This window comes from Sparus aurata, chromosome 17, assembly GCF_900880675.1.
Source record: "Sparus aurata chromosome 17, fSpaAur1.1, whole genome shotgun sequence".
Classification (NCBI taxonomy): Eukaryota; Metazoa; Chordata; class Actinopteri; order Spariformes; family Sparidae; genus Sparus; species Sparus aurata.
In genome coordinates this window covers 29,417,583-29,432,176 of record NC_044203.1, presented here as the reverse complement: position 1 = coordinate 29,432,176, position 14,594 = coordinate 29,417,583, and the positions used below count along the sequence as shown (strand labels likewise).

At 41.2% G+C, this 14,594-nt stretch overlaps 1 protein-coding gene across 3 annotated transcripts in view; it reads right to left on the bottom strand.

Annotated features, from left to right (window-relative positions):
- drd2l (dopamine receptor D2 like) overlaps positions 1 to 14,594 on the bottom strand; it is a 34,753-nt gene that overhangs the window by 11,013 nt on the left and 9,146 nt on the right. For 2 of the 3 annotated variants that reach the window (XM_030392967.1, XM_030392968.1), the window contains 2 exons: positions 3,880 to 4,284; positions 2,322 to 2,431 (listed from right to left, as the gene is read on the bottom strand). In XM_030392967.1, the coding sequence (XP_030248827.1) occupies positions 2,322 to 2,431; positions 3,880 to 4,257 (488 nt within the window). In that variant the 5' untranslated portion in view covers positions 4,258 to 4,284. Of the gene's footprint in view, positions 1 to 2,321; positions 2,432 to 3,879; positions 4,285 to 5,362; positions 5,411 to 14,594 lie in introns of those variants that run through there. The other variant, XM_030392969.1, reaches the window with a different exon arrangement.

Genomic DNA, 14,594 nt, shown 5'->3' with positions numbered 1-14,594 from the left:
ATCATTATGGATGAGCAATCCTCATCATCCAGCACACTATTCCCAGACGCCGACCCTCGCCTAAACCAAATCGAGTATTACCACTAGGTGCATTGGGTACAAGTGTGGAACAACTCAGGGTGATGTCTGGAATTAATATGTCAAAACGGCATAAGAGTCTACACTCACGCTTGCACTTAACATTAGCCAATAAACACTAAACACAAAGGACAACAGAGGCTGATGTGAAATCGAATTAATTTTGCAGGTTTTCAGTCATTAACCAAAGTCGACTGATGGAAACTAAGGACGGAAATGTTACAAGGCAAGGGCAATCACTGACAAAGCCAACATGTCTCCTCCATGTCATCATCAGAATTCCAAATAAACAACACCACATGGTCCCACCTATATAGTGAAATCTATGTTCTCAATGAGACCAGAATACTTCAATACAGTCTATGAATCCAAAAAGCCTCACTCATTTTTCGTATTGAATCCCCCCTCCCCCGATATTTTGACCTGATGGTGGCGCCACATGAATCACGTGAATGTCTGTACCAAATTCCATCACAATACAGCCAGTAGCTGTTGGGATCGTTTACCGAACACCACAAATGTCAACCTCACGATGGCACGAGAGGAAAAGTCATGCTCTGTCTTTGAATGTTAAAGGGCAATCCATCCAATAGTTACTGAGGCGTTTCAGTCTGGACCGGGGCGGTTTCAATGGAAAGTAGCAAAAACGTACTTGAAAAGCCACCAGATGTTGCCAGATGATGTCACCAGCTACACTGCATATCAATGATGTATTCATATAACTATTTACATAGTGTATTCAAGAGTAAAAAAATGACTCTAAACTTATGGAACTGTCACGAATGACTAGGATCCACAAGCCAGAACAAAAACACTCTTGTTACCTCAGCTGGCAATAGACAACTTTTTCTCCCAAGGTTGGTTCAAACCTGCCGCTCCTTCTTCCAGATCAGTAAGTAACACAACCTGCCTTCTTATCAATTCAGCTGGGTGTTTAACTCTTCCTTTTCATAGCACTGAGCTCTATAGATTCTTACAGTTGTTGTTTTATTGCTTTGGACGGTAGCCAGGCTGCTAGCAGCTGCCAACACTGTCTTTGTGATGGCGACGCCGACAGTTACACCACAGGGAAACACTATTCCTGCCTTAAATAGCTAGTTAAATAGTTTAGAGCAAAAATAAAGAAACAATATTAACCCAGGCAAACAATGGGGATCAGTAAACAGTCGACAGGCACACACAGTCGCAGCCAACTCACGTTTCTGTGTGATGATTGGTCGACTGAACGTGTTGCTGCTCTCCTCCACTCACTGAGAGCCTCAGCCACATGAGAGCTCGTTCACTGAGAAATACGGGAGACTCTCTTTCAAGGGAGAGGAACTGAGGTCTGCTAGATTTTTGGCTAGGCACTTAAAAAAACAGGGTCATCAAGGACTCTTAAAAGTTGCCAAATCTAGTGAGGAAGTTCCAGCACTGATCATTAAGACCGCACTGCTGTTAGCTTGGCTAAAAATCAGCAGTAGTACTTAAACATTAGACACAGGAAATTAAAAACACCACATGGAGGATTGTGTGAAAGGCGCTACAACTAATTTGAAATTGGGTGTAGCTGTAACCACCCTCAAATTAAAGCTGTCAGCACTTTAACCTTGTAGTCACTAACTCATTTTAAATCGGTGGGGCGTGAAGTTAAAACAGCTTTCTGACTGCATGTATTATCGCCAAAACTTCGACGAAGCAATTAAGACTTTATCTTCAGTTATTGCGCCAAATTGCAGAAGTCCAATCTGGTCCAGCCTAGATGTGTCACTTTGTCAGAATAATTAGGACGCAGTTGGAGACGGCCTGCCCGCTGGGCGTCTGGTCACCCTCCCACCTGGACCCATGAAGAGGGCATCATCGAACATAGTCTCCTTGATCCATAAAGAACGAAACACTAATGACTGCAGAGGACATCATAAAAGACGCAGCGGAAGCCTGTCGCCACCTACTGAAAGACAAACTGATGATGGCGGTCTGCGGGCCGTCTACTCTGTTGTCCTACAGCTGGATGATGGATGACTTGTTTAAAGTTTTTACTTGACGCGTGTGTGTTTTTTGTGCTGGTACTTTTTTTTTTGCTCAACCAAGGATAAATCAAGCTGCAGTCATTTATCTTAAACTTCTCCTCCTGCTGAAAGGGAGTTTTGGAGCGATAAATTGTCAGACAAGAGAGAAAGATGGTGAGACGGCTGTTAAAAGTCCAGAGAAAAGAGAAGTTAAGAGCAAGTACACTGAAGAATAAAGTTAGAGGAGGAATCCACCTGTCGATGCTGATAGCACAGAGGTTGAGAATGCTGGCGGTGCACATCATGACGTCCAGAGTGAGCAGGATGTCGCAGTGGATGAGACTGAAACGCCACTCGCCCACAACCTTCAACAGAACAAACATCATGACGTTATGGCTTATACATTTTTAAATTTCTGTTTCCGCTCAAGGACTTTAATTCCCACTCTCATTATGTCCATTTTGGCCAGTTTAATATGGTGTAACACTGGCGGAGCAGCATTAATATTAACCAGGCTGGATCACTCAGCTAGTTTAATAGAGTATACTTAATATTTTATTACCATTTGCATGATTTGCTTTCAGAAGTGATATTTAATGCCCCACAAAGAATTTGTTTTATCTTCAATGTCACAATTAAAAAAGATAATTGGTTTACTGTCACATGAAAATAATCAAATTTAGTGATTAGTCTTTTACTCTTTAAAATAAATGTTTCATTATTGTCTGTGAGACAATAATAGATTCACTTTGATGCAGGCAGAAAACAGGCAGATAGCATTCTTATTGCAGGAATAAATTAAATATACAAAGTGTGACAGGCTTACTGGACACTAAATTAATCTGTTACTATTTTGATAATTGTTTTTCAAGCACAAATACCAAACATTTGCTTGTTCCAGCTTCTCAGTTATGAAGATTTGCAGCTTTTCTGTTTTTGTTTGTTATATCACATAGATTGACTTATTGAATGTATTACTAGTTTGGGATATAATCTGTCCAAAAGACTATAATAACCAATCCAGACATTGAGTTCTTCATCATTTTTGATAAAGAAAAGAAGCATGTTCACATTGGAGTTAGACAAAAAAAAAAAAAATCAATTATCAGAATAGTCAATATATTTTCTGTTGTTGCATTGTGGGTAATGTAGGCACCGGGTTTTGAACTTCCATAATGCTGTTGGACAGTTTAAAAACAAATGATCAAAATCAACTGAGCAGAATAGTTGCTTCCATGCTGCTTCCTATTTCAAAACCTGGGGCCTACATTACCCACAATGCAACTTAGCCACTGAGTGACATCACTGGAGGCAATTTATCAGATTGCGTGCAGCGTCCTCTGGAGCCACAGAGGTTTATGCTTTATATTGCTTTGATTGCATATAGGGTAGGACTTCCCATCGTTAAAATTGGTGGAGTTACCCTTTAAGATGCTGGAAACAGACATTTTTTTGACATTTTTACTTCAAAAATGACTGAAAGGATTAAAAGATCAACAAAGTGGGTGGCATTTAATTTCCTTTCAATTGATTAATTGAGTAATCATTGCAAATCTACTTGCAGCTCTATAATGAGTGATCTGCAATGAAACTAATCATACCATGGAACCTTAGCTGGTTCCTTAAAACATTATTATAATAAATAAATACTTTGTAAGAAACAAACAACTTTTTTTATCTACTTTTAGTTCCCACTGCACCTAGCTGAGGCAGTGTTTTTTCTTTTTCTGCTTAATACACAATAAAAATTCAGAGCGCTGACCTCACAGAGAAACAATATATTGAGACAGAAGAAATGCAGACGCACACACACCTCCAGGTAGACGCCCCAGGGCATGACCAGCGTGGCCAGCAGCAGGTCGGACACGGCCAGCGAGACGATGAGGTAGTTGGTGGTGGTCTGCAGAGCGCGCTCCCGCGACACAGCCACGCACACCAGCACGTTACCGAACACCACGCAGAAGATCAGGAGCACCAGCAGCACCGCGTAGAAGTTATAGGGAGGAGAGGAGGCGGGCGGGGAGCTGGTGCAGTTGGAGGACGTGAGCGAGGGCGAGGAGGAGGAGGAGGTGGGGAAGGATATGGGGGAGTATGAAGGGTCATGGGTGACAAGGACGGAGAAATTGTGCTGAAGGAAGGAGAGAGGGGAGGAGGGACGGGAGGTGTCGTCTGACTCGTTGAGTGAAGTCATGGTCTTGCACCAGTGGACATGGTCGGGCTGAGAATTAATGACACAAAGAGAGAAGACAAAAAATAATGACTGTCTGACCCTCCATTCAGAGTTTCATGATAGATCTAACAAAGATCTGCCTCCGACTCTGACAGCAGAGGAATGAACAAAGGCTTTTGTGGCATCAGGGCAGGGAATTTGTCTTCAGTCTCACCTTACAGAGACAAATCAACAGGACATGCACACAAACAATCCCACAGCTCACCTACACACACAGTCAAGGTCACCTGCTCTTGTCACCAGTGTTGGGAAGATTACTTTGGAAATGTAATTGGTTACAATTACAAGTTACCCTGTTGAAAATTTAATAGTAGTGTAACTATTTCAATTACTTTCTCAAAGTAATGTAACTAATTACATTTGATTACATTTTGATTACTTTTCTTAATTTAGAATTTTCACATTTTAAGACCTATAGTGTGATAAACCTTTCAGTTCAAAGATTGAACCATATATTATGAGTCTGACCTTCGGCCTGTACTGAAGTAGGCTCACTTCCTCACTAAATGGAGCGACAACGGGCTGATTTCAGCCAAGAGGAGCAGGTTGTTTTAATGGAGAGAGTATGAGCGATATAAAAAGCCTGATCACAGCCTGAAGCAACAGTGTTGCTGCAAATATGCCAAGAGGAGGCTGATTTTAATTTCTGACAGCTCTACATTGAGCTGCTTTTAAATATGAAGCTTTAGAGCAACAACAACTGTTGTTTTAAACTGTGTTTTAGATTGTTTTCATATATTTCACTGATCGCAATTATAAAATGCCAGTGTGTGTTTTATTGAAAGCGAGGCTGGTGTGCATATGAAAATAGGTTACAGTGGGTTTTTTAGGTGCTGTAGCTACAAGCAAATCTCATGTTGTCTCTGTACAAAGACCTTTTTAAATGTGAGAAAACAGAGAAGACCTACTCAAGATTTACTGCGTTTGGGCAACACATAACAGGCGAAACTATTCATTTATTCATGGCCACATTAAGTTAAATTATCTGTCCTGCTGCGAGCGCACAACTTCTTTCAGTGGTGACTGACTGTATATAAAGTAAACAGGCTACAGCCTAATAAATGACCTCCTGACGCGAGTCGGATCATCAGCTGAGCAGCGTATCCCCTCAGCTGAACATCTGTAGAGACGCTCAGAGAGAAAGTAAACAGCAGCGGGTCAGCGCGATCTCTCCCTCCGTACAAATGTTCTGATCCAGCTCCACTGGACTTTCAAAGGAAAGGTGACGCCAGCTGTAAATGAGTTAAATAGTGAAACAGCGGCGCTTTTAGAGCCGATTTTATGATTAAACTCTGAACAGAACCTGGTCGGGACCAGGTTATGAGCTAAGCATAAGTTACCATGGTGATCTAGCCGGGTTAACAGAGAGCCACCTTTGTATACAGGGAAGCCTGGCTTCTGTCTGTATGAAGTGTTTTCTGTGTTTCCAGCACAGGAACATCTTGTGCGCCGCCGACACTGTTGCTGCTGAGTCTGACTGCCGCCGTGTGGTTTGTCGGTTGAGTCGAATGGCACATGACCAGAGAGAGCCAATCACAAGCGTCAGTTTTGGAAGGAGGATATTGATATGAAAAAAACTAAAAACAAACATGAATCCAGGAGGGGCGAAAAACTATTTCATAAATCCGAGCTTTTGCTGTGATTTTTCAAATGTAACTTAAGTTGTAATCATTGAAATTTCCAAAAGCAACTGTAATTTAATTACATATTTTCTCCCAGTAATGTAACGGATTACAATTACGTACATTTTGTAATTAAATTACGTAACGTCGTTACATGTAATTCGTTACTCCCCAACACTGCTTGTCACAACCACCGACTGAAACAGATGAAAGATCTTCCTCAAATCTCCACGGGATCTTTCTGGCCTCTGGTGCTCCAAACGGTTGTTTGAAAGGAAAGAACTCAAATTCATGGAGGGGAAACTCCTGTCACTGTGACTGTCCAGTTTGTACAGCTCTGACTCCAAAAAAAGTTTTGACGCGACATGAATAAAACAAAATGTTTTCATTTGCTTGTCCTTTCTTGCATACACTCTGAAACCAGTACAGAGACTTAATAGCATTTGTTTTACCTCATCAACTTTGACTTCTGAACTTTGGCGTCCTAATTTTCTGGGAGTCTGGGTGAACAAATAAAACAAGCGGTTCTTCTTCAAACTGTCACTTAGGTTGGTTTCACAAAGAAAGCTTGTCTGTTGTTAAGATTCAATGTTTCTACTTATTGACTTCCTCGTGCTGCCTTCTGTAGATCATTCTGGTGAAAGTGATAAAGGTGCTCGGACAAATCTTCTTGTACAAATCGTTCTTTGACGAACAAATAAATATCCTTTCACATTAAACGTTAGATCAAATGTTTAAAACACTCATATGATATAACGGTATGGGTCGACTATACTATAAATCCACAGAGCAAAATAACATCCATAAGACGTCAATTCAGTGTCTTTGCTGACTTTGTTCCAACCTTGTAACATTAACCTACTTGATGCAGGTTGGATGATCAGTACAGCTCAGCGGTTAATGTGCATTCCTCATGCAGGCTACTGAGATTGAGGTCAGGGGTTTGACTGTAACAATGTTCACATGAGAATAAGTTAGACACTCAGCTTACGTTACACACGCAACCAGCTAACTCTTCACTGCTCATCTGTACTCAATTATTTCTGTTAATTCTCCCATCGGTCCACAGTCGCTACATTTAGCCGCTCCGTCTCCTCAGATTGAGCACACAGCCCATACTGCACTCGGCCACTCAAAGAGTGCTGTGCTCTGAATAAAAGTCATGTTCCTACAGCAATCCCAATTTAGGAACTGTCCAGTTTGTGCCAGAGTGTACTCAGAGTCACTGTTTGCAAAAGGACCCCATGAATACATAAAGAGAGCCTGAAAAAGCTCAGTAGGAAGTTTTTGGGTTGCTATGAATGTGCAGGTGTGTGTGGTTTGAGGAACAACGCAGAGACACACCAGAAAGGTGGAAAACTTTTGTAGGGGTCAAATGAGTGGACAGCATTTTGAAGTCTGACGCCTAGTTCCTATCAAAGATGCACAATATTTTTTGCCAACCGATGCAGATGACCAATAATTACCTGATTCTCATGGCGGATACAGAAAACTGATAATTTCACATTTTGTATTTTAAAAAGAAGAACGCCTATTGTTTATGCACACCTGAGGGTAAGAAAGTCTAGCGTGTCATCAGCAAAGATGTCTGATCGTATATGTCACTGCTCTAATAAGGTTTCTTGTGTAAAAACAGACTCGTCCATCCTCTTAGAAACCCTTGGACAACATGTATTGCACAATACATGCCGTCTTCCTCTGGAGGATACTGCTGTTTCACAAGCAGACACAAACGCTGCTTTATGGCGTTCTCTGTCCTGATTGGATAAAGTGGGCAGGCACACCACAACATATATTTCATTTTTTACTGCACAAGCAGAAGGAGGAGAGATACAGAGTCCATGATACAAACAAAAACATTATTATTCATTGACTGCTGCCTCTAAGATAAAATGGAGGACAGAGCAGATTACGAGAAAAGCAGAAGGCAGGTTCAGATGTTCGCAGGCTTCTCAGTGCATGAGACATTTTATTCATAGGGTTGTCAGAATGCTGACGGTGGGAGCATACAGATGGACCATGGAGAAATGAATTATGGTGTAACCGTGGTTCCTTTGGATGTTTTATTACTTTTTCTTTTCTTACTACAAAAACGTGTCAATATTTGATTACTTTCGGAAGCGTCAAATTCAAGCTGACCACAGCTTCTGTTCCGCATGAAGAAGCAAACTATCACAGTTTCACGGCGACGTTTGAAGTCTGAAAGGAAGGGAAGCTTGATTGACACTCATAAGGTGGAGGGGTTTTTTTGGGGGGAAAAACAGTGACAGAGAACGTCTGTGTTGGAGATAGCAGTCCCGACTGAACTATGTGAGGCTGCAGGTAAAGCACACACACACAAAAAAAAAAGACACACATAACATGCAAAACACTGTAAGGTGAAGAAGCAGCCTGAGAGCAAGAGCAGTAGACGCAGAAGATAAACGCAGAAGATGATTACAGGCATCATTTCTGATAGATCTTCTGCAGTCCAAATTTCTGCTTTAAACCCATCACTTGTAAACCGCCGCTGAGAGATATGTGTTTTCTGCAGAGCGGAGACAAGATGAGGATATATGAGAACTTTCCTTCCCCTCTCTCATCTCTGTTCAGATGCACTCCAACAACCATACTCTATAATAGCATTCACAAAGCTGCATCAAATATTTATCAGCGACAGGAAGTTGAAACGGACTGCCGACCCACGAAGGTATCTCTCTTGAATCAACTTTCCTGTCAGTCCCAAGGTCGGGAGAGAATTCAGTGACAGTTCGTCGGGTGTATCACCGCCCACACCTGCCATCTACTCACCGTCATGTGTCTTGTACGGTGTCTGATCTGCGTTGCTAATCAACACGCAGGTTATGTGAGATACATCGGGCCTAACAAATCATTAATCTGTCCAGACTGTCTCTCACGGCACATGCGGCGGACACTATTCTCCGTGGCACATGCATCGATTTCACACAGTTGGATATTGATTGGACTCAGTGAGGACCTAATGGGGTATAGAATAGAAAAATAATTACTGTGTCGGAGGTCAGTTTGAATGCTACAGCAGGCAGCGAGAGTGAGTTGAGTCCAGTTGGTAAAGCTCGTTTCAAGCTTGAGTCGTTTTTTGTAAAAAAAAGAAAAAAAAAAAAAAAGTAGCATATTATCGGCCTGAATATTGATATTGGATTTTATTCTACATCGTAATATCAGCATTGGCCTCAAAAATCAAGTATTGGTCGGGCTCTATAGGAAAACAACTGGAAAGCTCTCAATAAAGGCAAATCAAGCTCTGCCAAGCCTGCGTAATTTTCTGACAGCCTTTCTTTTAATTACAATGAAAAGATGATATCAAACTTTACTCTGGATCAGGACAAATCTACACACAATCTCAGGATACACTGAAAGATTTTTCAACGAAAAGCTCCAATGCACTCGTCTGACAAGTAGGGTAGGGTTGGTTGGTTGGTTGGTTGGTTGAAAGAAAATGATTCAGCAACGATTTGATGATAGATAAGCTGTTTGTAGTCGTTTTAGCTTTGGTCAGTTGAATAAAACTCAACATTTGGGATGGGAATTTTTCAGTATTTTTTAATACATTTTATAGACAAAACCATTAAACATAAAAACAATAAGCAGAAGAATTGATAGTGGAAATCATACTGAGTACCAGACTCCTTTTTGTTTGGGCACACTTTGTCACTGCGCTGCTCCGACCTTCAGTTCTGGCTAACAAACCTTTGCTGAAAGGCGTCGCTGGTGCGCTACAGAGAGATTTACCTAAGCTTAAGCGGCATGTCACACTCAAGCACTGCAGATTTTATATATACACACACACGGTCACAATAAGGCAAAAAAACTAAAATACAACCTTCTTTGCCAAAACTGAAAGCTTAGGTTGTGGAGTTGATCTAAACTCAGATATTTTCAGCTCAGTTTTCTTCACAAATGCCAAAGAGTGAGAGATGCACCACAGAAAAGAGCACCAGGCAGGAGAAAGCTGGAAAGACCAGACTGCAGGGTCGTACTTCACTAAAGCTGCTGCTGTAAAGCAGCCGAGCAGAAGATGACTGGCATGTTTTGCCCAACGCAGTTTCTTTTCTGATCTGAGATAAAACTTTTGCCAAAATGGAACTAATAGCTTACAAACATAATTACAACACTAAAAGGATCTCCTGACTGCTACTGCTCCGAATCTCTCCATATGAATTCCTCCACAACATCCTTTGTTTGTGCTTATTCCTTCCTCACATATCAGTGCAAGACAGTCCGGCTCTGAAGCTGCTGTTGTTTGTCAAATCTATTCATATAAATCTTGCTTCTATACTGACACAACTGCCACATAACTGTTTTAATTACAATATTCCCGTAACCGTCAAAGTTAAGGTAAGTTCCACCTTCAAATAACAAGGATAACATTTCAACCGCAGCTGCAATGTGAAGCTTTACAATTTTAGATACCGACAAACAGCATTAATTGTTCATGGCTACCGAAATAAATCACTTCTTCTGAAAGCAACACGCAGGCTGAATGGGAGGTGAAAGGTTTCAATTATACACAGGTGACTCTGCTCGGCTCTGACAAACACTCTTTTGTCCTGTTTGACAAGTAGAGTAACACCACAGGACAACATCCATTTAATGTGAGGGGAAGGTCAAGAGTAACAATCCTTTTATTGGTTTCTTTTCAAAACAAGGTGCAATGATCCCTGCTCTTAGAAGTCAATTCAATTTCACACATGACCACTGAGGGAAAACCGCACTACTGAGCAGACACGTAACTATGCAAACACAACCGCAGCAGCCGTCCCCCTGGGTCAGGGCTACAAATGTCATTTAAATCGCAAAGATTGAAATTCATAAGGTCACATTTTATGAGATCACATCAGCACATCAACGTAAGGACACATTTGACCTGAGCACAGTGTGTGGGAAGTACTTTTACCACACAACATTTTCTGAGTCAGTGCACACCCTACAGCTTTTTTTTTATGGCCTAATGTGTAATATGTATACTTATGTAAAATGTCATTTCAATGAGTGCAACATTCAAAAATACTCTTTTTTTTCTTCCTGTGCTGTATAATTTCTCCATGATTGCCTTTCATTCTCTCAATCACCATTAAATGAAACTTATACCCCCACCAGCATCATTAAGGAAAAGGAAGTTTTGGAGTAATGTGGATGCTTCCGAGCAGAGCCGAGTCTCCTGACAAAGAGACAAAACTTTCTCAGCGAGGTAATGTAGTGGAAAGTCAGAGGATGTCAGCTGTGCCGGAAACTTTTCCAATACTTTTTCTGTTATCAACAAAGTGTGAAGGTAATCAGAGCTTTTTTTTTTTTACATAACTTAACTTAATCCTAACTCTGGCCAAACTTGTCAAAACTGAATTGTTTCATTGCAGTTAAAGAAAAGCTGAATATGAAATATCAACTTTGGGTTGGAGAAGCATGTTCATCATACCTTATTTACATTTTAGAGTTTGAGCTCATTATAGTTTTATTAGACTGTTCTGTCTGTGCAACAGGCTACAAAGTGAGAAAGATGTTTTCTGAGCTCCACAATGTGCTGCTCCTGTGGCACCGTTGCTCATTAGAACCTTAATACACTTTCTCCAAATTCACATTCATCATGTGAAGAGCAAAGCCTTCATTTCAGTCTGAGCTAAAAAGAGCCATTAGATTACTCAGGAAAAGATGGGGAAAGATAAAAAAATGTTGCAAGAAAACAAGGTTGTCTGCAAAAGCAAGGTCAAACTTTGTAGAAGCCCAGGTGAGGATACAAAAGAGACAGCTCTTTCACGGTGCGTGATAAATGTCACAGTCTATCTACCAATATTTAGAGTTAATGCGGCAGTTATTCCTCCTGATGTTATCTGGGGGACACAAGTCAGCTTCTTGTTAAACGAACAGTTCAGCCAAAAATCTGTCATTATCTTCTTACCGTCGCCGATGGAAAGTAGGGTGAAGTGTCATAGTCCACAAAACATTTCTGGGGCTTCACAGCAAAACAGTGTTTCAGCATTTTCCTGAACAACTGAAGTAGACGGGGACTTAAAAAAAAAACATAAATGGCTCCATAGTTCAGTGTTATCCAAGTCTCCAAAATGTGGGTTTCAGGAGACTTGGATTACACCGGATGAGCTGAATCGAGCCATTTCATGTGTTTTTTTTTTTTTGTGGTTGTTTCATTAAAGGAGAACTTCGGTCGATTTAAACATGCAGCTTCATTGCTCAAGCTACCCTTGACTTGCCAGTACCGAAGACGCGAACAAATTTGGTCCAACCATTACAGAGCTCCGTGAACAGAGATGTAGCATTGAACGCTAACAGCATGGGGTCAGAACTTTACACTGTGTTTTAAGCGTCTTAACATGCTCCACATCTCACACCAAAAGTTAAGCAACATCAGCAGACACCTTACAACACAGCACTCTAGCGTGTATGACTCAAACTGAATAAAAAAGTAGTTAAAACAGTGTGTTTGTGCAAGGAGCTACTTACCTGTTTGTTGACATCCGTGTATTCCGGTAGCTAGACCAAACTAGCATATCCACCGAGTGTGCACTTAACAGGCTTAACAGGCTATTGTAAGGCTCATGGCTCATGACAGGCTGTAACATGGACATGTACATTATGAACAGAAACACGAAAATGCTGGATTACGTTTCCGTCTCCGCCAGTGAGGGAGTAAGTGCACGCTCGACGGATTGACTAGTTTGGTCTAGCTACTGGAAGATGCCGATGTCAACAAACAAGTAGCTGCTTGCACAAACACACTGTTTTAACTACTTTTTTATTCAGTTCGAGTCATACACGCTACAGTGCTGTGTGCTAAGGTGTCTGCTGATGTTGCATAACTTTTGGTGTGAGATGTGGAGCATGTTAAGACGCTTAAAACACAGTGTAAAGTTCTGACCCCATGCTGTTAGCGTTCAATGCTGAGTCTCCGTTCACAGAGCTCTGTAACGGTTGGACCAAATTTGTTCGCGTCTTCGGTACTGGCAAGTCAAGGGTAGCTTGAGCAATGAAGCTGCATGTTTAAATCGACCGAAGTTCTCCTTTAAGTTTTAAAACAAGTCCCCATCTACTTCAGTTGTTTAGGAGAATGCTGTAACTCTGTTTTGCTTTGAAGCTCCAGAAATGTTTTGTGGACTACAAAACTTCCTAGGCATGAGGATAAATAGACAAAGACTGAGTTTTCATTTTTGGGTGAACTGTTCCTTTGACCAGAAATTAGCTTGTATTCCCCACATTAAGATGAATAATTGCCACAGTAACTTGTAGAGAAACAAGTTCCCAGCTACTGTTTAAGAGAATTCTGCCATGTTATTTTGCTGTGAAGCACCAAAACTGTGCCTATGATTTTGATATCGACATCATGTTTTATGTATTTTAATTTAAATGCATTAATTTCTGATCTTTCCTGTAAGCGATAAATTAAAAGTGTCCTTACAGTTACAGTTTCGCTCCTTTCAGTCCTAAAGTCCCCTCCAACAGCATCCTCGAACCTTCGTCCCTCCATCTTGTCCTCTAATCCCCCCCATTCTAATCTCCTGTAGCTCCCCTCTGGAGTCATTTGACAGGTCTATTACATTCTTGGCCTCGTCTGCCACTAACACTGCTTGAAAAAAAAGCAAGAAACAGAAGTCTCCCTAAAAATTTTTCCCCAGCTCCTCCACGGCTGTGAGCGGTCCAGCAATAAATCTTTCATTTCTTTCTTTGACTGAGAGGCAGAAAAGAGTCGCAGCCACTGGGAACGATGTGGATGTTCGGCTGCAGTATAATCAGCTCCCTGCTGAGTTCGGGGCAGAAAATATTCACTGTTCTTTCATTTCTCAATCTCTTCTACACGCAATCAATCCCAGAACGCCCAAAGTACCCCTTTTCACCAGTTTTTAACGAGCAGACAGTGACTTTTGCAACCGGGCTGCATGTTTGAGAGCTGCAATGATTCATTTATTAGTCAGGGGAAAGAGCATTTGTTATATTAGTTGTTTATTTTTACAATCATTTAATTACCTCTGCAGAGGAGGTTATGTTTTCAACTGTCTTTGTTGGAAACTTGGATGGAGGACGGGTCTCAGCCCTGTATGGATCCACACCAAAAGTTAACGGGGTCCTAACTTTTGGTGTGGATCCAGATAAGAGGACGACACCAGGAACTATTTTTGACTTTCTTTAACGTTGCAACGTTTTTTTTGACATTTTTGTTAATTTCTCAGGAAGTAATGCATGGATCTTGATCTTGAAAACTCGGGCATATTACGGTGGCTGCTATCTACAAGTGAGCAGAATGTGAGCTTAAATTGGTTAAGCCGTGGGCGGGTTAAAACTGAGTTTTAATATCATATTCCATTTCTGCCAACAGATCCATCTAAATTGTACACACTAGACCTACATTTAGAGTCTTCAGGTTTTGAACTAAAGGTCGGATGGACAAAAGAGGCAATTTAAAGAAGCCAATTTGGCTCGGGATACACAGCCCGACTTGTGCACACCCAGCTTGCGTCCAAACGAAATGAAAAAGACTTCAAAATTCCTTTAGACGACACAGCTAGCTTATCATCAGCCAGCAGCTGCCCTCAAACACACTGTGCCTGACAACAAACAGCTGACTGGTTCGAAGGTAACTCCAACAGTATTAGAGATGTTTCAGAGATCCTTTATGGATGAGAAGAGGGTTGACTTGTAGAGGAAAACTGA